Below are 26,178 nucleotides of genomic sequence, written 5' to 3' on the forward strand. Positions count from 1 at the left end.
TCACCGGGGAAAAAATCGCCAAGTGGGACAGGCCCTTAACCGCAGAGCTGGGTTTAGAAATAGAATCCGGAGCTTACTTTTCCTGTGGAGGTATTCAGCGACCACGGCTGCCACGTGAACGAAACACATCACTGCCTGCAACGAGAGGAGAGAGACAGAGAGAGGGTGAGAGACGGCTCGTTCAACAACGTGTTAGTACCAACTCGATATCCGGGCATCAGCTGTGAAGGTCCGTGCCAGGTGAACGGGAAAAGTGTAGTCTCTCCGCACTTGCCGCTGTCTCCACTGAATATTCCGTGCTGCTAAATCCAAGCCCCCTCCTTGTGGCAAATACTTACCACCACACGGGGCAGATTGACACCATCTTTGCCCGCTCTCCACACCCTGCCTGTAGTGGGGAGACCAGAACCGCTCGCGATACTCCAAATGAATCCTAACCAAAGGATTATTGAGGACGTATGGAGTGCAGCGTAGGTTTACGAGGTTAATTCCCGGGATGGCGGGACTGTCATATGCTGAGAGAATGGAGTGGCTGCGATTGTACACTCTGGAGTTTAGAAGGATGAGAGGGCATCTTATTAAAACTGATGCAATCATAAAGAAAGCACATCAGCGCCTCTACTTCCTGAGAAGATTACGGAGAATCGGTATGTCAAGGAGGACTCTCTCTAACTTCTACAGGTGCACAGTAGAGAGCATGCTGACCGGTTGCATCGTGGCTTGGTTCGGCAACTAAAGCGCCCTGGAGAGGAAAAGACTACAAAAAGTAAACACTGCCCAGTCCATCATCGGCTCTGACCTTCCTTCCATCGAGGGGATCTATCACAGTCGCTGCCTCAAAAAGCCTGGCAGTATCATCAAAGACCCACACCATCCTGGCCACACTCTCATCTCCCTGCTACCTTCAGGTAGAAGGTACAGGAGCCGGAAGACTGCAACGACCAGGTTCAGGAATAGCTACTCCCCCACAGCCATCAGGTTATTACACTCAACTGAAACAAAACTCTGAACACTAATAGACCATTATCTGTTCATTTACACTTTATCTGTTTATTCATTCATGTGTGTATATATTTATATAATGGTATATGGACACACTGATACGTTCTGTATTCATGCCTTCTATATTCTGTTGTGCTGAAGCAAAGGAAGAATTTCATTGTCCTACCTGGGACACATGACAATAAACTCACTTGAATCATGAAACATATAAGATTATTAAGCGTTTGGGCACGCTAGAGGCAGGAAACATGTTCCCGATGTTGGGGGAGTCCAGAACCAGGGAACACAGTTTAAGAATAAGGGGTAAGTCATTTGAATTGAATTGAATTCCTTTTATTTGTCATCCAGACCGAAGTCTGAACGAAATTTAAGCAGTCATTACATATAATACAATACAATAAAAAACAACAATAAACACATATTAACATCCACCACAGTGAGTCCACCCAACATCTCCTCACTGTGATGGAGGCAAAAGTCTTAGGGCTGCAGTCTCTTCCCTCCTCTTCTCCTTCTGCGCTGAGGCGATACCCCCCGGGCGATGTTAAAACCTGTCCTCGCGGCTCAAATGGCTCCATTTAGAATGGAGATGAGGAAACACTTTTTCACACAGAGAGTTGTGAGTCTGTGGAATTCTCTGCCTCAGAGGGCGGTGGAGGTTCTCTGGATACTATCTAGCTCTCTCTTGAAAGTATCCACGTATAGCCCCCCCCCCCCCCCCCCCCCCCCCCCCGACAGGATAGCACACAACAAAAACGTTTCGCATTGCACTTTGGTACACATGACCATAAACAGAAACTAAACTTGTCACAAATGTACTTCCTGCCTCGGAGGTGTTGTGTAACCTTGCCGCCGGTGTCCACACCCCCATCTTTCACATTCTTCTCAGGTTGACTGACTTCCAGCAGGACGTGGGAGATGCCAAGGGCTGTCTGTCCACATTCCTCCCTCCCAGCTGGGCCAACAGTTGATCGCTACTGACCCCCCCCCCCCCCCATGCCATGGGGTTGTGCAAGCCGACTGGCCCTTCGGCCCACCACACCCAATTCTGGCAGCTTCTCCCTCTTGGATGACGGTTGGGTTCTTGCCATGACCCATTAGCTACAAGGTTAACTTCTACTGACATATACACGTTATTTACTGGTAGGCAAAAATGCTGGAGAATCTCAGCGGGTGAGGCAGCATCTATGGAGAGAAGGAATAGATGACGTTTCGGGTCGAGACCCTTCTTCAGACTGATGTGGGGGTGGGGGTGGGGGGGGGGCGGGAAGAAAGGAAGCTGAGACAGTGGGCTGTGGGAGAGCTGGGAAGGGGAGGGGAAGGAGGGAGAAAGCAGGGACTACCTGAAATTGGAGAAATCAATGTTCATACCGCTGGGGTGTAAACTGCCCAAGCGAAATATGAGGTGCTGAAATATGAGGTGCTGAAATATGAGGTGCTGAAATATGAGGTGCTGAAATATGAGGTACGCATTATTTACTTTGGTGTTATTTTGGCGCCTAATTAAAATTCGGCAGATTCCGGACCAGGACTTGAACCCATGAACCTGGACGTTATTCACCTCAGAGAGGTCTCCATTCTTCGTGTGGATTTTGGCCATGCTGCCCAGCCAGGTCTTCCTGAGCTCCGGCGTGCTGGCGTAGGACTTGGCCAAACTGTACTGATGGTCAACCAGCATCTCAGAGTCCTTCTCGTGCTCCTTCATCTGGGCTGTGGCCATCAGCACCGTGCGGATCCTCTTGGTTAGATCCTTCACCTCGCCCGGGAAGGCGGTCGACTGTGGAAGAAGCAAAGACACGAGGCACTGAAACACTTCCATAAAACAGTCTGTGCGGAGTTTGCACGTTCTGCCCATGGGTTTTCTCCAAGATCTTCAATTTCCTCCCACACTCCAATGACGTACAGGTTTGCAGGTTAATTGGCTTGGGGCTGTAAATGTAAAAGCTGTCCCTAGTGTGTGTAGGGTAGTGTTAGTGTGCGGGGGTCGCTGGTCGGTACAGACTCGGTGGGACGAAGGGCCTGTTTCCGCGCTGTATCTCTAAATTAAACTAAACACATCATAACTATCATCTCACCTCTCACACTTGATCAACAACCAACACCATTGTTTAGTTATCATTCAATGATATTCAAAGGGACAAATGTCTGTGGAATTCTCTGCCTCAGAGGCGGTGGAGGCAGGTTCTCTGGATACTTTCAAGAGAGAGCTAGATAGGGCTCTTAAAGATAACGGAGTCAGGGGATATGGGGAGAAGGCAGGAACGGGGTACTGATTGGGGATGATCAGCCATGATCACATTGAATGGCCGTGCTGGCCGGAAGGGCCGAATGGCCTACTCCTGCACCTATTGTTTATTGTCTAAATGTTGCCATTGAACCTTCCGAGGTACAAAGACATGCAGCTGATTGAGCATTGTGAGAGACAGCCTTTTATTGGAGACACAAGAAGCTGCAGAATCTACCTCATTGGAGACCTTCGGACTATCTTACATCAGACTTTACCTTGCACTAAATGTCATTCCCATTATCCTGTATCTCTACACTGGACGGCTCAATTGATGTTCGTTGCCTCAAAAAGGCGGGCAACATCATCAGAGACCCACACCATCCTGGCCTCACATTCATCTCACCGTTGCCTTCGGGAAGAAGGTACAGGAGCCTGAAAACTGTAACATCCAGGTTCAGGAACAGATACTTCCCCACAGCCATCAGGCCACCATACACAACAACCTCATATAGGCTCTGAACTACAATAGACTATTATTATCATTACACAGTTTTGTTTGTTTTTTGAGTGTGTGTGTGTGTGTGTGTGTGTGTGTGTGTGTGTGTGTGTGTGTGTGTGTGTGTGTATGTGTGTGTATGTGTGTGTGTGTGTGTGTGTGTGTGTGTGTGTGTGTGTGTGTGTGTGTGTGTGTGTGGTGTGTGTGTGTGTGTGTGTGTGTGTGTGTGTGTGTGTGTGTGTGTGTCTGTGTGTGTGTGTGTGTGTGTGTGTGTGTGTGTGTGTGTGTGTGTGTGTGTGTGTGTGTGTGAGTCTGTGTGTGTGTGTGTGTGTGTGCGTCTGTGTGTGTGTGTGTGTGTGTGTGTGTGTGTGTGAGTGTCTGTGTGTGTGTGTGTGTGTGTGTGTGTGTCTGTGTGTGTGTGCGTGTGTGTGTGTGTGTGTGTGTGTGTGTGGTCTGTGTGTGTGTGTGTGTGTGTGTGTGTGTGTGTGTGTGTGTGTGTGTGTGTGTGTGTGTGTGTGTGTGTGTGTGTGTGTGTGTGTGTGTGTGTGTGTGAGTGTCTGTGTGTGTGCGTCTGTGTGTGTGTGTGTGTGTGATTGAGATTTTCTTTTCTATCTCTCGTTTGTCATATTATACTATGTTTACATATTGTGTTGTGCTGCAGTAAGCAAGAATGTCATTGTTCTATCTGGGACACATGACAATAAAACACTCTTGACTCTTAATCATGTATAGTCTTCCCGCTGACTGGATGGCAAGCAACAAAAAGCTTTCCACAGTACCTCGATACACGTGACAATAAACTAAACTGAACTAAACTAAACACTCTCAGTGTAAAACAAAACTTGCCTCTCACATCCCCCTTAAACTTTGTGACAGTAAACTAAACTAAACGAAGATGTCAGTATCCTGAACAAAAAAAAAAGTGCTGGAGTAACTCAGCGGATCAGGCAGCATCTGTGGAGAACATGGATAGGTGACGTTTCACAGAGTGCTGGAGTAACTCAGCGGGTCAGGCAGCATCTGTGGAGAACATGGATAGGTGACGTTTCACAGAGTGCTGGAGTAACTCAGCGGGTCAGGCAGCATCTGTGGAGAACATGGATAGGTGACGTTTCACAGAGTGCTGTAGTAACTCAGCGGGTCAGGCAGCATCTGTGGAGAACATGGACAGATGACGTTTTGGGTTACAGCATCAGAGACATGGAGGAGCTCGAGAGGGAGTCTCATGTTTGAAAGCAACAACCCAAAGCCATGCTTTCTCAACAAGACTTCCGTATTTTCCATTGCATCCACCTGCTTAACGAGGGAACATGTCCCGTGTGTGGAGGGGGGTGTGGTGGAACTGCACGCTCCTCATCTCTCCGCACACAACCTTTCCAGGTTTCCCACCAGCTATTCCTCTTTTCCACACTTCCCACTGTGGTGTGGGATCTCACCTTCTCTCTCGCTCGCTTGCCTGAACCGACCACACTCTCAGCTGCTGCTCTCACCCACTTTCTCCTGTGGACTCTACGTCCCTCTCCCCCTAACTCCACCACCCCACCGCACTTCGCCACCAAACCTATACATGGCTCCTTCTGTCCACTGACGTCATTCTGAATCCAACCTTTCTGTCCTGGGCCTCCTCCATGGCCAGAGTGAGCCCCACGGCAAATTGGGGGAGCAGCAACTCATATTTTGCTTGGGAAGTTTACACCCCAGAGGTTTCAATTTCCAATTTCAGGTAGTCCCTGCTTTCTCCCTCTTTCCCCTCCCCTTCCCAGCTCTCCCACAGCCCACTGTCTCCGCCTCTTCCTTTCTTCTCCCCCCCCCCCCCCCCAGTCTGAAGAAGGGTCTTGACCCAAAACTTCACCTATTCCCTCGCTCCATAGATGCTGCCGCACCCGCTGAGTTTCTCCAGCATTTTTGTCCACCTTTGATTTTTCCAGCATCTGCAGTTCTATCTTAAACAATCATCATGACAGGTCATAATCACACAGCACAGAAAAAGGCCCTTCGGCCCAACTCGTCCATGCCGGCCCATCTAAGCAAGTCCCATTTGCCTGCATCTTGTCCATAACCCTCAAAACCTTTCCTATCCATCCACCTGTCCAAGTGCCTTTTAAAGGTAGACAAAAGTGCCTATTAAATGTCAGGGCAAAAAAAACCAAACAGTTCCTCCTTAAAAATGAAGTGTCTTTTAAATGTTGTTAGAGTCCCTGCTTCTCCGACCTCCTCAAACAGCTCGTTCCATACACCCACCGCCCTCTGAATAGAAATGTTACCCCTCAGATTTCTATGGTGGACAAAAATGCTGGAGAAACTCAGCGCGTGAGGCAGCATCTATGGAGCGAAGGAATAGATGACGTTTCGGGTCGAGACCCTTCTTCAGATTCCTATAAATTCTTTCCCCTCTCATTTGAAACCCATGCTCGCTGGTTTGTGATTCACCTACACTGAGTAAATGACTGTGTGTATTCACTCTATCTATTCCCCTCATGAGTCTATACACCTCTATAAGATCACACCCCAGCCCCCTGCGCTCCAAGGTATAAAGCCCCCCTGAGTTATGAACAGCTGCCTGTTGGACACTTTGTGTGGATGCCCTCTATAGTGGTGAGCTGACCCTCTGGGCGGCTCCAGCACTGGGTGGGTAACTTCCTACCTTGAGAGCCTTGTCACTGTTGGCAAAGTTATTGATGATGGCCAGAGAGTCCTGGAAGCGGGATCCTCCGGTGAACACAACATCAGCGATTAGTCGGCTCACCGCAATTATGATCTGAAATGGAAACAAATAAAATTATAAAAGGATTGGACAAACTAAATGCAGGAAAAATGTTCCCAATGTTGGGCGAGTCCAGAACCAGAGGCCACACAGTCTTAGAATAAAGGGGAGGTCATTTAAGACTGAGGTGAGAAAAAACTTTTTCACCCAGAGAGTTGTGAATTTATGGAATTCCCTGCCACAGTGGAGGCCAAATCACTGGATGGATTTAAGAGAGAGTTAGATAGAGCTCTAGGGGCTAGTGGAGTCAAGGGATATGGGGAGAGGAGAAGGCAGGCACGGGTTATTGATAGGGGACGATCAGCCATGATCACAATAAATGGCGGTGCTGGCTCAAAGGGCCGAATGGCCTCCTCCTGCACCTATTGTCTATGTTTCTATGTAAAGCCAAAGTTCCTTAATCCTCCTCTCTGCTGAAAGCACACACCACCAGACTCAGGAACAGCTTCTTCCCCTCTGTTATCAGGCTTCTGAACGGTCCTTCCATAAGCTAGGGTGCTGTCTGATTCACCTCTACCCCATTGTGGACATTGGACTTTGTCTGTGGAACTGATGCGCTACAATGCTGAGAACAATATTCTGCACTGGTGGCGCAGCGGTAGAGCTGCTGCCTCACAGCGCCAGCGACACTGGTTCGATCCCGACTACGGGTGCTGTCTGTATGGAGTTTGCACGTTCTCCCTGTATGTGACCTGCGTGGGTTTTCTCTGCTCCGGTTTCCTCCCACACTCCAAAGACGTACAGGTTTGTAGGTTAAATTGGCTTTAGTGGATGTTGTAAATTGTCCCTAGTGTGTGTAGGGTAGGGTTAGTGTGTGGGGGTCGCTGGTCGGCACAGACTTGGTCGATTCAAAGGTGAGTTTGACTTGATTGTATTTATGTATAGCATCAAAAAAATATGATGCTAGCATGATGAAAACGGGTGTAGGTGAGGGGAAGATGGCGAGTGCAGAGGTTGCAGGACGAGGGGGCAGTGTAGCGATACAGCTGGCCAGCACATACCTGTAGGTGTGTTCTCAGGAAGGTCTTCCTCTTGGTGTACTCAAAGTTGTTCCTCATCAGCAGGTAGAGGAGCGCGGAGGCTTCACTGCGAGTCGAGTTCAGCTTCGAGGTGCAGCCTTTCAAGATTTTGTAGCAAAATGTAGCACAGACACTGTCCCTGCCTTTAAAAAACGTGGCTGGGAACTGGGGGGGAAAGGAGGGATGGTGGAGAGAAATAAATCAAATGACAGCAAGAAATACTGCTGTAACACGCCACATATATCAGTGAAGTCAGGTAGATTGTAGAGTCTTATGCACTAGTACGGTTACTTACAGCAGCAACACACATTGGCTCAGACATAACTTACACACAAACCCCGACTCTCAGCACATTGGTGATGCCAGGCTAACAGACTGTCGGGATCATTAGATATTTCTCCTATTAATAACTCAATGCACTTTGCACTAGTTTTACAAGTTATGTTACCACTGGCCACGCTCTCATCGCCCACGCTCCCGCGGCCTACTTCTACCGCGGGCGCGGCGGGGACTGACCATCAGGTGTGGGGTCCCTCGCCGGGGACCCCTGGAGAGGAGCTCTGACCGCCGGTTTTGCGGTCTGCAGTACTTCTGGCTGCGGCGTGGTGGGAACTTTAAATCTTCGACCGCCGGCCTGCGGCCTACACAAACTTGAAGCCACGGTCTCCGGTGGGGCAGCACCAAATCTGAACTTACCTGGACTTTGTCTGGACTTTTACCTTGTTTAAACCTCTGGACGCCCGCAGCGGCGACTGCGGAGGGTTGAGGTCCCGACCACGGGGGAAATGGAGGAGGACTGGCCAAATTTTGTGCCTTCCATCACAGTGATGAATGCGGTGGTGGATGTTTGTGTTAAATTTTTTATTGTGTTTGTGTTACTTTTTTATTGTACCGCTGCTGGCAAATTCATTTCATTTGCACTCATGCGACGAATAAAACTGATATTGATATTGATCTCGCTGCTACCATGGGGAGGAAGGTACAGGAGCCTGAAAACAGTGACCTCCAGGTTGAAGAACAGCTTCTTCCCAACAACCAGCAAGCTCCTGAACACTGCACGACACTGACCTGCACACAACTGTATCCAGGGATGGGGCCGGGCCCAGGCGACTCCCCATGCGCTGGTCCCAGAAGTGGACCTATAGTCACAATCGCTCCACACTTTCATAGCTCAACCACGACAGCAGCATTTCTCACTTTACCCATTATCATTCCCTTCATCATGTTTCTGTACACTGTGGATGGCTCCGTTTTAATCATAGAGTCATAGTCTTGTACAGTGTAGAAACAGGCCTCTCGGCCAATTTGCCCACACCGGCCGACAGGGCCTATCTACACTGCTCACACCTACCTGCATTTGGCCCATATCCCTTTAAACCTAATCTATCCCATGCTCAAATATTGCAATCATCCCTGTCTCAACTGCCTCCTTCATCAGCTCATTCCATCCACCCATCACCCTTAGTCTGAAAACATTACCCCTCAGGTAATTCACAGGATGGCGGGACTGTCATATGCTGAGAGAATGGAGCAGCTTATATACTCTGTATACTCTGGAGTTTAGAAGGATGAGAGGATATCTTATTGAAACATATAAGATTATTAAGGGTTTGGACACGCTAGAGGCAGGAAACATGTTCCCAATGTTGGGGGCGTCCAGAACCAGGGGCCACAGTTTAAGAATAAGGGGTAAGCCATTTTGAACGGAGACGAGGAAACACTTTTTCTCACAGAGAGTGGTGAGTCTGTGGAATTCTCTGCCTCAGAGGGCGGTGGAGTCCGGTTCTCTGGATACCTTCAAGAGAGAGCTAGATAGGGCTCTTAAAAATAGCAGAGTCAGGGGATATGGGGAGAAGGCAGGAAAGGGATACTGATTGGGGATGATCAGCCGTGATCACATTGAATGGCGGTGCTGGCTCGAAGGGCCGAATGGCCTACTCCTGCACCTATTGTCTATTGACCCCTGACCCCAGCTTGCACTCTGACCCTCAGCTCCCACTGTGTGGACAAATGTTCACAAGTTCACAAGTTTATAGGAGTAGATTTAAGCCATTCGGCCCTTTCAAACACGGCTGATCTCTCTCTGCCTCCGATGAAGGATGTCGGCGTTTATCTTGCGGGGAATGTGTGGGGGCCGGTGGGATTACCTTGCTGATGAAAGCCCGTAGAGAGGCGAAGGTGTGTCTCATGGCGGTTTCGGACTGGCCGCCGGTGAGCAGCAGCAGGATGTCAAACACTTTCTTCATCAGCAGGTTGTGGCCATCATCCTGGATCAGCTGGTTCTGCAGGAAGAGAAGATTCACCATCAGCCCAACGGTGGCAGGAGATCCATCCACACACCCTTAACCTGTAACCCTGAGCACTCTGCCACCCCACCCCTCCACACAACACAACACAAGCACATACAGTAGAAGAAAACATAGAGAAATAGGTGCAGGAGTAGGCCATTCAGCCCTTCGAGCCAGTACCACCATTCAATGTGATCATGGCTGATCATCCACACTCAGTACCCCGTTCCTGCCTTCTCCCATATCCCTTGATTCCTTTAGCCCTAAGAGTTAAATCTAACTCTCTCTTGAAAACATCCAGTGAATCGTCCTCCACTGCCCTCTGCGGCAGAGAATTCCACAGATTCCCAACTCTCTGGGAGAAAATGCTTTTCCTCATCTCAGTCCTAAATGGCCCACCCTTTATTCTTAAATTGTGTGACCCCTGGTTCTGGACTCCCCCAACATCGGGATGGGTTCATAAGTGATAGGAGCAGAATTAGGCCATTCAGCCCATCAAGTCTATTCCACCATTCAACCATGGCTGATCAATCTCTCCCTCTCAACCCCATTCTCCTGCCTTCTCCCCATAACCCCTGACACCCGCACTAATCAAGAATCTATCAATCTCCGTCTTAAAAATATAATTGGTGACTTCCACAGTCGTCTGTGGCAATGAATCCCACAAATTCACCACACTCTGACTAAAGACATTTCTCCTCATCTCTTTCCTAAAGATATGTCCATTTATTTTGAGACTGTGACCTCTGGTTCTAGACTATCTCACCAATGGAAACATCCTCTCTCAACATCCACTCTATCCAAGCCTTTCACTATTCGCTTAGTATCAATGAGGTGCCCTCTCATCCTTCTAAACTCAAAACCGAACATCAAAACTGTCCTGCAGACAATGTTGAACACAAACACAACACGCTGGGGAGACTCAGCTGGTCAGGCAGCGCCCATGGAACATGAGACAGTCAACATTGTGATTCTTACCCCGTCTTCTTTAACTGTGGACAGAGGTCTAGAAGGCATCTCACCTACCCCCCTCACCCTTGCTCTCAACCGCCCCTCCTCCCCCCTCACCCCCCCCTCCCAGACAGCGTAGGTTCACCAGGTTAATTCCCGGGATGGCGGGACTGTCATATGCTGAGAGAATGGAGCGGCTGGGCTTGTACACTCTGGAGTTTAGGATGAGAGGATATCTTATTGAAACATATAACATATTTAAGGGTTTGGACACGCTAGAGGCAGGAAACATGTTCCCGATGTTGGGGGAGTCCAGAACCAGGGGCCACACACAGTTTAAGAATAAGGGGTAAGCCATTTAGAATGGAGTCGAGGAAACACTTTTTCTCACAGAGAGCTGTGAGTCTGTGGAATTGTCTGCCTCAGAGGGCGATGGAGGCCGGTTCTCTGGATACTTTCAAGAGAGAGCTGGATAGGGCTCTTAAAGATAGCGGAGTCAGGGAGTATGGGGAGAAGGCAGGAACGGGGTACTGATTGTGGATGATCATTGAATGGCGGTGCTAGCTCGAAGGGCCGAATGGCTTACTCCTGCACCTATTGTGTATTGTCCAACCTGTGGGTTCCCCCCCCTCCCCCCGCCCGCTCCATGCTCAGCGTGTCGCCCGCACACTGCAGCTGAATGGCGATGGTCAGAGTGAAGAGTAGAGCAGACCAGACAACACTGACCTTGAAGTTGTGGATGAAGCAGGAGACTGAGTCGAGCACAGTCAGTGACACCTCAGTGGCCAGGTTCCCCTCCACCAGAGACTGGTGACTGACCTCCACCTCACTGATCCCAGCACCTGCACCAACCAGAACAGAAAGACATCTCAGATCAGCGCACACACACAGACCATCTTGCATTGGCTTTGGAGCCGTATTGTCAGGTTTAGGTTAGTTTAGTTTAGAGATTCAGCGTGGAAACAGGCCCTTCGGCCCACCAATCCGTTCCGACCAGCGATCCCCGCACATTAACACTATCCTACACACACTAGGGACAATTTACACATACACCAAGCCAATTAGCCGACAACCCTGTACATCTTTCAAGTGTGGAAGGAAACCGGAGCCCCTGGAGAAAACCCACACAGTTCACGGGGAGAACGTGCAAACTCCATACAGGCAGCACCCTTGGTCAGGATCGAACCTGGGTCTCTAGCTCTGCGAGGCAACAACTCTACCGCTACACCACCGTGCCACTGAGAAGCTTTGTTTGTGTGCTATCCGTGTAGATCAAACTATACACTGGTATAACAGGTGGAGCAGAGAGAAGCATATCTGTGAGCAGCGTGCAGCGTTACACCATCGCAGTTACAGAGAGAAGTGCAGCATCTGCAATGAGGTAGGTTGGGGGATGGGAACTACACTCATAGCAGCACTGTTCACGCGTCTGATATCAGCCGGGAAGAAGCTGTTCCTGAGTGTGGTGGTGCGCGCTTGCAAGCTTCTGTATCTCCAGCCTGATGGGAGAGGGGAGAAGAGGGAATGAACCTTGAGTGGTCCTTGATTACGTTTGTGGCTTTAACTCGGGCAGCGTGAAGTGGCAATGGTCAGGAGTCCAGTCTGTTCAATGGACTGGACTACATCTGAATGGATGAATCAATGAATGAATAAATATTCACATACAAGGAATTTGCCTTGGTGCTCCGACCACATGTAACAATGTCAGAGAGTGACATCTACAAAGAAATTCCTTCTCATCTCCTTTCTCAAGATATGTTCTTTTATTGTGAGGTTAGGGTCTGTGCCCGAGACCCTCTCACTAGTGGAAACATTCTCTCCACATCCACTCTATCCTGATTCAGGGACAGTCTCTCGCAGCTATAACCAGGCAATGAGAGCAGTCCCGAGCTACCAACTCTCTCATTGGTGACCCTCAGGCCATCCTTGATCGGACTTCACCTTAAACTAAACATGATTTATTTATATGCACACTGTGAATGGCTCGATTGTAATCATGTATTGTCTTTCTGCTGCCTGGTTAGAACACAACAAAAGCTTTTCACTGTACCTCAGTACACGTGACAATAGACTGAACTGAACTGAACTATCCAGGCCTTTCGCTACTTGTAAGTTCCAGTGAGGTCCCCCCTCCATGCCGGGCGTAAGGAGGGTGAGGAGACGGAGGTGGGGATGTGTGTACGTACTGTGGTTGAGGGTGAACGAGCTGTCCATGTGCCCGACCTGCTGGAGTCTGGCGTGCACTGACGCTGGCCGGCTGCGGAGAGCTGGCATCGTCTGTGTCTTCCTCTCAGCCACAGAGAACTTGGAGCCCTGGGCCTCTTGGGTCCTTCAAGCACAATAGACAATAGACAATAGGTGCAGGAGTAGGCAAGTCAGCCCTTCGAGCCAGCACCGCCATTCAATGTGATCATGGCTGATCATCCCCAATCAGTACCCCGTTCCTGCCTTCTCCCCATAACCCCTGAATCTGCTGTTTTTAAGAGCCCTATCTAGCTCTCTCTTGAAAGTATCCAGAGAACCGGCCTCCACCTAAGGCAGAGAATTCCACAGACTCACCAGTCTCTGTGAGAAAAAGTGTTTCCTCATCTCCGTTCTAAATGGCTTACCCCTTATTCTTAAACTGTGGCCCCTGGTTCTGGACTCCCCTAACATCGGGAACATGTTTCCTGCCTCTAGCGTGTCCAAGCCCTAAATAATCTTATATGTTTCAATAAGATACCCTCTCATCCTTCTAAACTCCAGAGTGTACAAGCCCAGATGCTCCATTCTCTCAGCATATGACGCACTTCACACCCCTCCCCACTCAACAAAGATCCTTTTAACAAAGCAAAGCATCATGAAGAACTTTATTGATCCCAGGAGGGAAGGTGATCTGCCAACAGCCTTAAAACGCAACATACATGAAACATGAAATTAAAGTGACCAGTGGAAAGGACTGGGGATTTGCAAAGATTGGGGGGGGGGGGGGGGGGGGATCAGTCTCAGTCGACCCCACGACAGAAGGGGGAGGAGTTGTACAGTTTGATAGCCACAGGGAAGAAGGATCTCCTGTGGCGTTCTGTGCTGCATCTTGGTGGAACCAGTCTGTTGCTGAAAGTGCTCCTCAGGTTGCCCAGTGTGTCATGGAGGGGGTGAGCTGTATTGTCCAGGATGCTCCACAGTTTGAGGAGCATCCTCCCCTCCAAGACCAACCTCCGTTGAGGAAAGAGTTAACAGACATGGTTGATTTAGACTAGGGATAGAAAAATAACATAGAAAGAAATAAGGTGTCAGCAGAAGCCAGACTGCTAGTGAAATAGAAAGTAACGATATAAAGAACAGAGAGAAATTCTAGATAAAAAGTAGCAATAGAAAGACTTCAGCAGGAGATAGAAGATAAATTAGAACAAAGGGGAGAGGGACACGAAGTCACGCTCAACTACGCATGCTTGATGAGATACCATGAATATGTACACACACCCACTATGACAAGATGCCTAATTTAAATGCACATGCGATGCATGATAGGGGAGGTGTCTTTGATGTTGGGTGGGCGTTCCACGACGTTCTCATGGGAATCTGGGCTTTATGTTATGATTGGAAGAAGCTCAATGGGGAGAGATGAGAATGTGATAATAATGAAAATAAATTTATAAAGATAGAAGACATCCCGATCCTCGGTGTGCCTCTAGGGGACATCAGCGGAGAGGCACCTATTCTGCAGAATATGAAATTAATAAAAACACTTCTTTGTCTGAATTTGTCTCAAGAGCATTTGTGATTTTTGAATCTCACAACTTGGGGACTCGTTTCCGAGATCCAATACTCTGGACAGCTGACGGGAGTAGACGGACGAAGGGAAGGTGCACCCTGCTGAGTTCAGCGGTCTCAGACTCCTTGCTTGCTGTCAGCTGTTTAAGCAGTAGTATCCGGACCACACAGAGACTCGACAAAGAAGTGGGAGTAGTTGGAAATCGCGAAAAATCAATCGAGCAATTCCAGTGCATGGAACCCAGGTAGGAAAATGACTATTAAGTACTTCCTGGGCTATTGAGAATGATGAACACGGTACGATGAACACGGTATTAAGAATATAAGACCTTGTGGTTAACGCCCTGAAGGATTCAGGGGGCTGCAAGGCAAACCCAGAAGGGAGGGGAAAAGGCTGTGGGTCAAATCCCCGCATTCTGCCCAATAGTCCGTTGGGGCAAATGCTGGACCCTGGAGGACAGGAAATACCCAGGTGTTGGAGAAGCCAACAATGATAAGTTATAGTCAGTTGGGGAAAATGCAGAGCTGCATATGGGCAGGAAGTACCCACGGAAAATGCAGAGCTGCATATGGGCAGGAGATACCCACAGAAAATGCAGAGCCGGAGGGGGCCAAAATACCCAAGGGAAAGAGAAGACAGGGGCCGGGGTGGACGAAGATCACCCGGCCAACAGGACGGGGAGTCAAAGGTCAGAAGGGGAAGATAAGAAGTTCGGTAGAAATTAGACCCCTGAGGGAGGTACCTAGGAGAGGACCCTGAGGGGGAAGGGGGTTTGTTAAATAGCCTCCTTGAAGATCCTTTAGGTCTGACAAGAACAGTTAGATCAATCCTTTAGGCCTGACAAGAACAGTTAGATCAATTCCTTTTCACAGAAGGGAAAAACAAGTAGTAAAGATTATGTTGCAGGCAGTAGAAAAACAGCAAATAAGGAACAGATAGAGACAGGAAAATTCCTGAGACAGGATGATAAGGGAGTTACTCCCGAAAGTAGCAGATAAGAAGACGGCAGAGGCCGCGAAAGGGGATGTGATAGAAGACGGCAAAGGCCGGGGACAACAGTGCAGGCAGGGAGAAAATATTATTGAATAATCTATTTGAAGTAAGAATGAAACGAAGTAATTTGTTTGAAAACCGGTTTGGAACAAATGGTTGAAATGAGCAAGTTGTAAAATTGAACACAGACGCCCCCATGGCGGAGGTGGGAATTCCCACTGTGTTTGGGCCGTGGGGGATTGCGAACAAGCTGCAAAAATGAACTCTTTGTATCCTGGTAACCTGAAAAAGAGAAGTTGTAAAAATCGTTTCTTGATGTTCTTTTAGATTTCTTGTCAGTAAAGTTAACTGGAAATAAGTTAATTGATGAAACATGACCAGCTTTTATGTTGTTTTATGGTAGACATACAAGTTGAGAAACACAGACAGAGAGAGAGAGAGAGAGAGAGAGACAGACACAGAGACACAGAGAGAGCCAGATACAGAGAGAAAGAGAGAGAGAGAGAGAGAGAGACAGACACAGAGACAGCCAGACAGAGAGAGAGAGAGATTTTATTTATTTAGCGAATGCAAAGTCCTTTAGCCAAGCAGTTGCCTCTTGATCTGCTGTATGAAGGGTGACAAGTCCTCCTTTGAGTCTTTGTTGAAGGCATGCTTCAATGATATGTTGTAAGGGAGTGCCACAAGCACACCGTGGGGTTGGGCTGCTGCCCCATTTGTGAAGGCTGGCCAAGCAGGGGCCATGTCCAGTCCTGAATCTATTCAGCGTCGAGAGAGAGAGAGAGAGAGAGAGAGAGAGAGACAGAGAGAGAGAGAGACACAGACACAGTACGAGTAAGACAGTACCCCATTTCAACCGAGGGACGAAAAGGCTTACAACCAATCATTGAGAATTTATTAGAGGACGGGTTATTGGAACCATGTATGTCCCCCTACAATACTCCGATCCTACCAGTCAGAAAGACCGACGGGACGTTTAGACTCGTACAGGACTTGAGGGAACTGAACAAGGTGGTCCAAGCCCGACACCCGGTAGTGCCTAACCCTTACACCATCATGGGACGGATACCCCCAAGCCACAAATGGTTTAGTGTGGTAGATTTAAAGGATGCCTTCTGGAGCTGTCCGCTGGCAACAGAGAGTAGAGACTTATTCGCCTTTGAGTGGGAAAACCTAAAAACCGGGCGAAAGCAACAATTCCGGTGGGCGGTGCTCCCTCAAGGTTTTACAGAATCACCAAATTTATTCGGACAAATTTTAGAGCAGGTATTGGAGGATTTCCCAGGACACGGGGAAACGCAACTATTACAGTATGTGGATGACCTCCTTTTGTCAGGAGAGAGAGAAGATGAAGTAAGGGACGCCACAATAAGCCTGTTAAACTTCTTGGGAAGGAAGGGGTTAAGAGTGTCCCGTAACAAGCTTCAATTTGTGAAACAAGAGGTAAAATATCTGGGACATCTGATAAGTGGAGGAAAGAGACGAATCAACCCTGAAAGGATAGCTGGGATCACGGGAGTACCACTACCAAAGAATAAGAAAGAGAACCGAAAATTCCTGGGATTGATAGGATACTGTCGACTGTGGATAGATGATTACTCCAGACAAGTGAAATTCCTGTATGATAAATTGGGAGAAGAAAAAGACAAAGTTCAGTGGACCCCAGAACAGGAGTTGGAATTTGGGAAATTAAAGAACAGTTTGATTACTGCTCCCGTGTTGGCTCTGCCCTCAGTAGAACGACCTTTCCACCTGTTTGTAAATTCAGACAAGGGGGTGGCATTAGGGGTACTCACCCAGAAAAGAGGGGGAAATCGACAGCCAGTGGCCTTCCTCTCGAAAATATTAGATCCAGTCTCCAGGGGATGGCCGGGATGCATACAAGCGGTAGCAGCTACCGCAATATTGGTGGAAGAGAGTAGGAAATTAACCTTTAGAGGCACTCTGGTTGTTTCTACACCACACACAGTAAGAACCATACTCACTCAGAAATCCAACAGATGGTTAACAGACTAGACTTTTGAAGTATGAGGCCATCCTGATGGAAAAAGACGATTTGATGATAATTACGGATAAGAACCTTAACCCGTCCCAATTCCTGTATCCAGCGGAGAAACAGGGTGACAAGGAAGAGGGCCCAGTACACTGCTGTAGTGAAATAATAGATTTACAGACAAAAAGTAGAGAAGACTTAGAAGAGCAACCTCTGGCTGAGGGCAGCCGGTGGTTTATAGATGGATCCTCCAGGTGCATAGATGGAAAAAGACATAGTGGGTACGGTGCAATGAACAGGGAAACGATGGAGGAAATTGAAAGCGGCAGGCTGCCTGGTAGTTGGTCAGCTCAATCTTGTGAATTATATGCATTAATGAGAGCTTTAGAATTATTGGAGGGGAAGGAAGGAACAGTATATACCGATTCAAAATACGCTTTTGGAGTAGTACACACCTTTGAGAAGATCTGGAAAGAGCGAGGAATGATAACAACTCGGGGTAAAGAATTAGCGCATGAGCAATTGGTAGGACAGACACTGGAAGCCTTGCAAAAACCAGAACAAATAGCCATAGCACATGTGGCAGGGCATCAGAAAGGTAACACCCTGGAGGCCAGAGGAAATAGGGCAGTGGTTGGGGTTGCAAAAAGAGCAGCCACAGAACAGATGGTAGAAATGAAGTCACTAATACCTTTAAGGGAACCAGAGGAAAAGATACCTATCTTTAGTGAGAAAGAACAGGAAAACATGAAAGAAATGGGAGCTCAGCGTACTTCAAATGGGAAATGGTGGACACCAAATGGAAAGTAGCTATTGAACAAAGAATTAATGAGGGAGTTATTAGGGAGATTACATGGACAAAGCCATTGGGGAACACAAGCCCTCTGTGACACCCTCCTCAGAACCTACGCTTGCTGTGGGATGTTTACCATGGCCAAACAAGTCATAAGGGGCTGTGTAATATGTCAGCGAATAAATAAGAAAATCATGAGAGCAGTTCCAGGAGGAGGACAACCATTAGCAGTTAGGCCCTTCCAAAGAATACAGATAGATTTTACCGAGCTGCCCCGGGTACGAACATGGAAGTACCTGTTAGTGGTAGTGGACCATTTCACCAGATGGGTAGAGGCATTCCCCACGGTAACTGCCACCTCACAGGCGGTAGCCAAGATATTATTAGAACAAATTATACCCAGTATGGGATTGTGGAAACAATAGACTCAGATAGAGGGACCCATTTTGCCTCCAAAACACATGAAATGATATGTGAAGCACTGGGAATAGAATGGAAATTGCATACACCATGGCATCCCCAGAGCTCAGGAAAGGTGGAAAGAATAAATGGCACCTTAAAGACCCAAATCACCAAGTTGATAGAGGAAACGGGACTCCCCTGTCCTAAGTGCCTCCCGATAGCCCTGTTGAGAATCCGAACGGCACCTCGAAAAGACATAGGGATATCACCATATGAAATGTTATTCGGGCTCCCATACTTAGGGAAGATAGAAGGAGTCCCAACAATACAAGGGAACGATGTGTTCCTGAGGAACTATTTACTGGCAGTGTCCCAATCTCTTGCAGAACTAAAAATTAAAGGATTGCTGGCCCAGAGCCCACCACTGGACTTTCCGATTCACTCAGTCAAGGCTGGAGACTGGGTATTAATAAAAACGTGGAAAGAAGAAAAGCTGCACCCTAAGTGGACTGGACCCTACCTGGTGTTACTAATCACCGAGACAGCAGTACGAACAAAAGAGAAAGGGTGGACACACGCAAGTCGAGTTAAGGGTCCTGTGGAGGCCCCACCAGACGATATCAGCCTGTGGACTGTGCGCAAAGGAGAAGAACCATTGACTTTAATATTTACCAAGAACCCGCAGGAAAAATGAAGATTTCGTGTTGGTGGGTCGTGTGTTGGGTGGTTACCCAACTTGTAAGTAATGTAACATGCATAAAAATCACAATACCACAGAATAGAAGGTCTACCACCATCCCATTTAATGTATGTAAAGGAAAATGGTGGTGCGGCTATAGAATGTATGTATGCACCCATCCCTGTAAAGATTGGCACGCGGTGTTTACTTCATCAAAATATGGGTGGCATCGGACCACCTATCAAACTGATAGGTGGAGAGTATATCAAAACCCGAACGAGAAATTGCCAGGACGCATATATGTGAGCATACAGAGTGTCCAAATACAGGAAAGTGGTAGGTATTGGATATGTGCAGATACAACAGGGAAGGACGCATGTCTGAAGTTTGAGATAGAAGTAAAGTGAGATGGGAAGATGGGAAGATACGAGGATAGGGGAGAGGTGTTCAAGATAGATGACAGTCAGAATAGGGATCCCGGGGCAACACCAGCAACACCAGTAGTCAGCAATGTCACCAGGGAAAATGAGTCTAAGGATCTGAAGATAATGATAGTAGCAGGAGAAACAGGATTAAGGCATTTATATAAGAAAGGAATACCAACAGGGGGAAAAGGAGCCAACACCTGGCTTGCCTGGATGATGTACACAGCCAGAAGTATGCAACGAACCAATTGTTACGCCTGCGCTGGAGCTAGGCCTCAGCTGGTCCCTGTACCATTTCCCCTGAATTGGGATAGAACACCTAGGGCTATGACATGTATACTACAGCTATTCACGAATCCCCTCTTACCAAAGAATGTGATATGCCAGAGTTATCATTACCTATTTCCGGCCAGCAACAACAATACGAAGGGCCGAAGGGAAGACCCTCGACCTCCTCCATTTACCATTCCTTTTGGGGAGGAGGGGTTTGAGTGCTATACAAGAAATAACCCAGAGGGACAGGACATGGGGGAGGTGTTCAACTGCAATAAGACGAATAATATAACGGCTGAGGAACAGGGGCCACTGTTCAATAGCTCCTGGCTGAAAAAGCAGATAGTCAGTAGAGCCGATGTCTGGTGGTGGTGCGGGGAGAATAGCCTGTGGCCCCGGTTACCAGGGTCATGGACGGGTACCGTCATACAACTGATGATGCCCTTCACCATAGCAGTAGAACATGCTGTAGAACTCGATAAAGGAAGCCGACGACAAAAGAGAAAGGTGAAAGGATCATTCGACACACACATCTATATAGATGCGATAGGGGTGCCAAGAGGGGTACCCGATGAATTTAAAGCCAGAAATCAGATAGCTGCGGGCTTTGAGTCCATACTCTTCTGGTGGTCCACAGTTAATAAAAATGTGGACTGGATCAACTACTTATACTACAATCAACAACGCTTTATAAATTACACTCGAGATGCAGTTGAAGGATTAGCGGAACAACTGACAGCTACCAGCCAAATGGCCTGGCAAAATCGCATGGCCTTGGACATGCTACTGGCTGAGAAGGGAGGGGTGTGTGTAATGTTTGGCGAACAATGTTGCACATTCATCCCCAACAACACTGCTCTGGATGGGTCAGTATCAAGAGCCCTAGCAGGTCTCACCTCTCTGTCTATCGAATTGGCTGAGAACTCTGGAGTAGACACCTCCTGGACCGGGGGGTTTCTAGACTCCTGGTTTGGGAAATGGAAGCACATCTTTACATCAGCCCTAACATCAGTGATAGTCATGGTGGGGTTATTATGTTTGTTCGGATGTTGTATCATTCACTGCGTACGGGGATTGGCTAAGCGATTGATAGAAACAGCCCTGATGAAGAACAGTGCTGCCACCATAATGGCCTTCAGAACACAGTATCACCAACGAGAGGAGGATAGTGAGGTGAAGAATCTTCTGCTAGCATTAGAAAAGGAGATAGTGTAAATCAAGGGTGCGTAGCAAAAAAGAAAAGGATGGATTGTGAGGAAAGAGTTAACAGACATGGTTGATTTAGACTAGGGATAGAAAAATAACATAGAAAGAAATAAGGTGTCAGCAGAAGCCAGACTGCTAGTAGAATAGAAAGTAACGATATAAAGAACAGAGAGAAATTCTAGATAAAAAGTAGCAATAGAAAGACTTCAGCAGGAGATAGAAGATAAATTAGAACAAAGGGGAGAGGGACACGAAGTCACGTTCAACTGCGCATGCTTGATGAGATTCCATGAATATGTACACACACCCACTATGACAAGATGCCTAATTTAAATGCACATGCGATGCATGATAGGGGAGATGTCTTTGATGTTGGGTGGGCGTTCCACGACGTTCTCGTGGGAATCTGGGCTTTATGTTATGATTGGAAGAAGCTCAATGGGGAGAGATGAGAATGTGATAATAATGAAAAGAAATGTATAAAGATAGAAGACATCCCGATCCTCGGTGTGCCTCTAGGGGACATCAGCGGAGAGGCACCTATTCGGCAGAATATGAAATTAATAAAAACACTTCTTTGTCTGAATTTGTCTCAAGAGCATTTGTGATTTTTGAATCTCACACTCCCATGAATCCAACTCCGCCCCCATGATGGAGCCAGCCTTCCTGATGAGTTTGTTAATTCTATTGGGCTCCGTGGCCTTTGCCCTGCTGCCCCGGCACACGGCAGTGAAGATGATGGCACTGGCCACCACCCATTGGTAGAACATCTGCAGCATCTCACTGCAGATGTTGAAGGGTCTACTCTGCTCTGATCTATGGATGTGATACATCTCAGATTTAATCCACTCTAGTCAAAACTAAAAGACTGCTGGAGGAACTCAGCGGGTCAGGCAGCATCTGAGACGTCAAGATCGTTTAATTGTCACATGAACCAAAAATTAGAACAAAGTCATTCTTACTCACGGCAGCACAACGGGCCGGTAAACACAATACTCACAGATAATATAGAACAAAAATATTCAATAACTTGAAAAACCCAATATTATTCCAAACCCCCCAAAAAACAGTGCAATGAAGATAGTCTAGTCCCGACCCGACCCGACCCATCCACATTCTCCGGAGATGATGCCTGACCCACTGAGTTACTCCAGCACTTTATCTCTGTTTTTGTAAACCAGAATCTGCAGTTCCTTGCATCTACACTTCATAGTTCCTAGTTTAGTTGGTGTTTGTAGTGTTCAAGAGCCTGATGCAGTGGGACCACCCTTCTGAAATGACCAAGCCTAGGAGTCACCACCCTCCCCCACCCCCTCTCTCCCCCACCCCCTCTCCCCCCCAACCCTCCTCCCCTGCCCCCCCTCCCCCCCACCCCCCCTTCTCCCCCCCACCCCCCCTCTCCCCCACCCTCCCCACCCCTCCCCCCCCTCCCCCCCTCCCCCACGCAGTGACCCCGTGACCTGGTACCTTGCGATGGATCTGCAGCCCACGTATCGGAACTGATGAAGGCAGATCCTGCAGGAGCAGAACAGTCAGCGTTTGGTTTATGTTCACATTATCTTTCACACGTTTTTGTTCTCAAAATGACATCGCAAAAGTAAAGTCACAGTGTGACAGAGCCCGGAAACAGGCCCTTCAGCCCAACCCATCCATGCCAGCCAAACTAATCCCAATCAGCATTTGGCCCATATCCCTCTAAACCTTTCCTATCCATGTACCTGTCCAAATGTCTTTAGAATGTTGTGATAGTTCCTGCCACAAGTACCCCTGGCACCCACCACCCTCTGTGACAAACTTGTCCTTAGCGCTTCTTATAAACATTGCCCCTCATAGAACCATAGAAAATAGGTGCAGGAGGAGGCCATTCTGCCCTTCGAGCCAGCACCGCCATTCATTGTGATCATGGCTGATCGTCCCCTATCAATAACCCGTGCCTGCCTTCTCCCCGTATCCCTTGACTCCACTAGCCCCTAGAGCTCTATCTAACTCTCTCTTAAATCCATCCAGTGACTTGGCCTCCACTGCCCTCTGTGGCAGGGAATTCCATAAATTCACAACTTTCTGGGTGAAAAATACTTTTTCTCACCTCATTCTTAAATGACCTCCCCTCATGCTCTCTCTCCCCCTATGCCCTCTAGTTTTAGACTCTCAAATTCCAACCTCTCCCTCTCTTTCCCAGTCACCCACTCCTGTGAGCCCACCCTGACAGGTGGGAGGAGAGCAGAGCACCCCAGGGTGATCCAGGCAATTCCACAGCACCCATTCAAGGTGCAGGCAGCACAGGTGAGATCAAGGATTGAGCCCAGGTGCCGGGGCCACAGGGAGAACAAAATTCTTAAGAGGTTGGACAGGCTAGATGCAGGAAGATTGTTCCCGATGTTGGGGAAGTCCAGAACAAGGGGTCACAGTTTAAGGATAAGGGGGAAATCTTTTAGGACCAAGATGAGAAAAACATGTTTTTTTTCACAGTGGTGAATCTGTGGAATTCTCTGCCACAGAAGGTAGTTGAGGCCAGTTCATTGGCTATATTTAAGAGGGAGTTAGATGTGGCCCTTGTGGCTAAAGGGATCAGGGGGTATGGAGAGAAGGCAGGTACGGGATACTGAGTTGGATGATCAGCCATGATCACAATGAATGGCGGTGCAGGCTCGAAGGGCCGAATGGCCTACTCCTGAACCTACTTTCTATGTTTCTACACATGCAACTGAGATTAAAGTGAGGGGGTGCCATGGCGGTAGAGTTGCTGCCACAATGCACGACACCCCGGTTCGATCCTGACCAAGGGTGCCGTCTGTATGGAGTTTGCACGTTTTCCCCGTGACCGTGCGGGTATTCTCAGGGTGCTCTGGTTAATTCCCCACTCTTAGGAGCAAAGAGATCCTTCTGCAGTTGTACAGGGCCCTAGTGAGACCACACCTGGAGTATTGTGTGCAGTTTTGGTTCCCTAATTTGAGGAAGGACATTCTTGCTATTGAGGGAGTGCATCATAGGTTCACCAGGTTAATCCCCGGGATGGCGGGACTGTCATATGCTGAGAGAATGGAGCGGCTGGGCTTGTACACTCTGGAGTTTAGAAGGATGAGAGGGCATCTCATTGAAACATATAAGATTATTAAGGGATTGGACACGCTAGAGGCAGGAAACATGTTCCCGATGTTGAAGGAGTCTAGAACCAGGGGCCACAGTTTAAGAATAAGGAGTAAGCCATCTAGAACGGAGACGAGGAAACACTTTTTCTCACAGAGAGTGGTGAGTCTGTGGAATTCTCGGCCTCAGAGGGCAATGGAGGCCGGTTCTCTGGATACTTTTAAGAGAGAGCTAGATAGGGCTCTTAAAGATAGCGGAGTCAGGGGATATGGGGAGAAGGCAGGAACGGGGTACTGATTGGGGATGATCAGCCATGATCACATTGAATGGCAGTGCTGGCTCGAAGGGCCGAATGGCCTCCTCCTGCACCTATTGTCTATTGTCTCTCCAAAGACGTGCAGGTTTACAGGTTAATTGACATCTGTAAATTGACCCTAGTGTGTTGGATGTAACTAGTGTACGAGTGATTGCTGCTTGGTGTTGGCTCGGTGGGCTGAAGGGCCTGTTTCCATGCTGTATCTCTAAACCAAACTAAATATTTACACACCCTTGCTTCCTCAAAACCCCCCAGAATTGTAATTACTCCAAAAGTGAGAGATATTCCATTAGTTCTTGAGGGGCCATCTTGTTCCAATACGGCAATAATGCGTCTGGAAATAAAATAACATCATTTTAGAACAGCCTTGCATCAATAACTGAGAAAAGCTCAAAGTGCTGGAGGAACTCAGCGAGTCAGGCAGCATCTGGAGAGGAAATGGACAGGCGACATTTCAGGTCGGAGTCCTTATTCATAGGACTGCTCATTCCACACTCACAACCAATTCCATACATAGACTGATCGATCTGTCTGAAGAAAGGTCCCGACCCAGATCGCCACCTATCCATACTCCTACAGGAGCTGCCTGACCTGCAGAGAGCACTTCCTCTTTTGCTCAAGATTCCAGCACCAGTTCCTCGTGTCAACACCAATAAATACAGGCGTAGGTATTAAGTGGCCTTGGATGCCCTACGGACTTTGTTTTGAACTAATATGGTGTTGTTTTGCCTAATGTTACAGATTATTATCTCATTGTATTCTTGACTCTATCACATTTATGTGAGGGCTGTGGTGTTAATGGGGGGGGTGTTAAGATGCAGCGAGCAAGGGTTTCATTATTCTGTTGCCAGCACATTTGACATAAATCACAGTTGCACAAGATGTTGGCGCGGCATCATTGGGAGTAAGCATTGTGTTCAGCGTTGGTCACCCTGCTACCGGAAGGAAGGATGTCGTTCAGCGGAATGAATACAAGGAAGATTCACGAGGATGTTGCTAGGAGTTGCAGGCCTGAGCCAGAGAGAGAGGTTGGGCATGCTCGGAATTTCTCCCTTGGAATTCCCTGCCACAGAGGGCAGTGGAGGCCAAGTCACTGGATGGATTTAAGACAGAGTTAGATAGAGCTCTAGGGGCTAGTGGAGTCAAGGGATATGGGGAGGAGGCAGGCACGGGTTATTGATTGGGGCCGATCAGCCATAATCACAATGAATGGCGGTGCTGGCTCGAAGGGCCGAATGGCCTCCTCCTGCACCTATTGTCTATTATCTATGATAAAAGGAAGGTAGACAAAAGTGCTGGAGAAACTTCTTCAGACGGAAGGGTCTCGACCCGAATCGTCACCTATTCCTTTGCTCCATCGATGCTGCCTCACCCGCTGAGTTTCTCCAGCTTTTTTGTCTACCTTCGATTTTTCCAGCATCTGCAGTTCTTTCTTAAACTTTTCACTGTACATGTGACATTAACGAACCTAAACGGTACCAAAAAACCTTTGTTGCACGCTAGCCCGGTC

The 26,178-nt window shown here is 48.1% G+C and overlaps 1 protein-coding gene across 1 annotated transcript in view; it reads right to left on the reverse strand.

The window, feature by feature from the left end:
* Positions 1-26,178, reverse strand: part of LOC116979344 (dedicator of cytokinesis protein 11-like) — a 33,505-nt gene continuing 7,327 nt past the window's right edge. The window contains exons 4-12 of the mRNA XM_033030949.1: positions 24,936-25,002; positions 22,733-22,780; positions 12,934-13,076; positions 11,474-11,589; positions 9,656-9,790; positions 7,491-7,673; positions 6,370-6,483; positions 2,564-2,779; positions 1-135 (exon numbers count right to left, since the gene is read on the reverse strand). Coding sequence (XP_032886840.1) covers positions 1-135; positions 2,564-2,779; positions 6,370-6,483; positions 7,491-7,673; positions 9,656-9,790; positions 11,474-11,589; positions 12,934-13,076; positions 22,733-22,780; positions 24,936-25,002 — 1,157 coding nt within the window. The remainder of the gene's footprint in view (positions 136-2,563; positions 2,780-6,369; positions 6,484-7,490; positions 7,674-9,655; positions 9,791-11,473; positions 11,590-12,933; positions 13,077-22,732; positions 22,781-24,935; positions 25,003-26,178) is intronic.

This window comes from Amblyraja radiata, chromosome 12 (genome assembly GCF_010909765.2).
Source record: "Amblyraja radiata isolate CabotCenter1 chromosome 12, sAmbRad1.1.pri, whole genome shotgun sequence".
Classification (NCBI taxonomy): Eukaryota; Metazoa; Chordata; class Chondrichthyes; order Rajiformes; family Rajidae; genus Amblyraja; species Amblyraja radiata.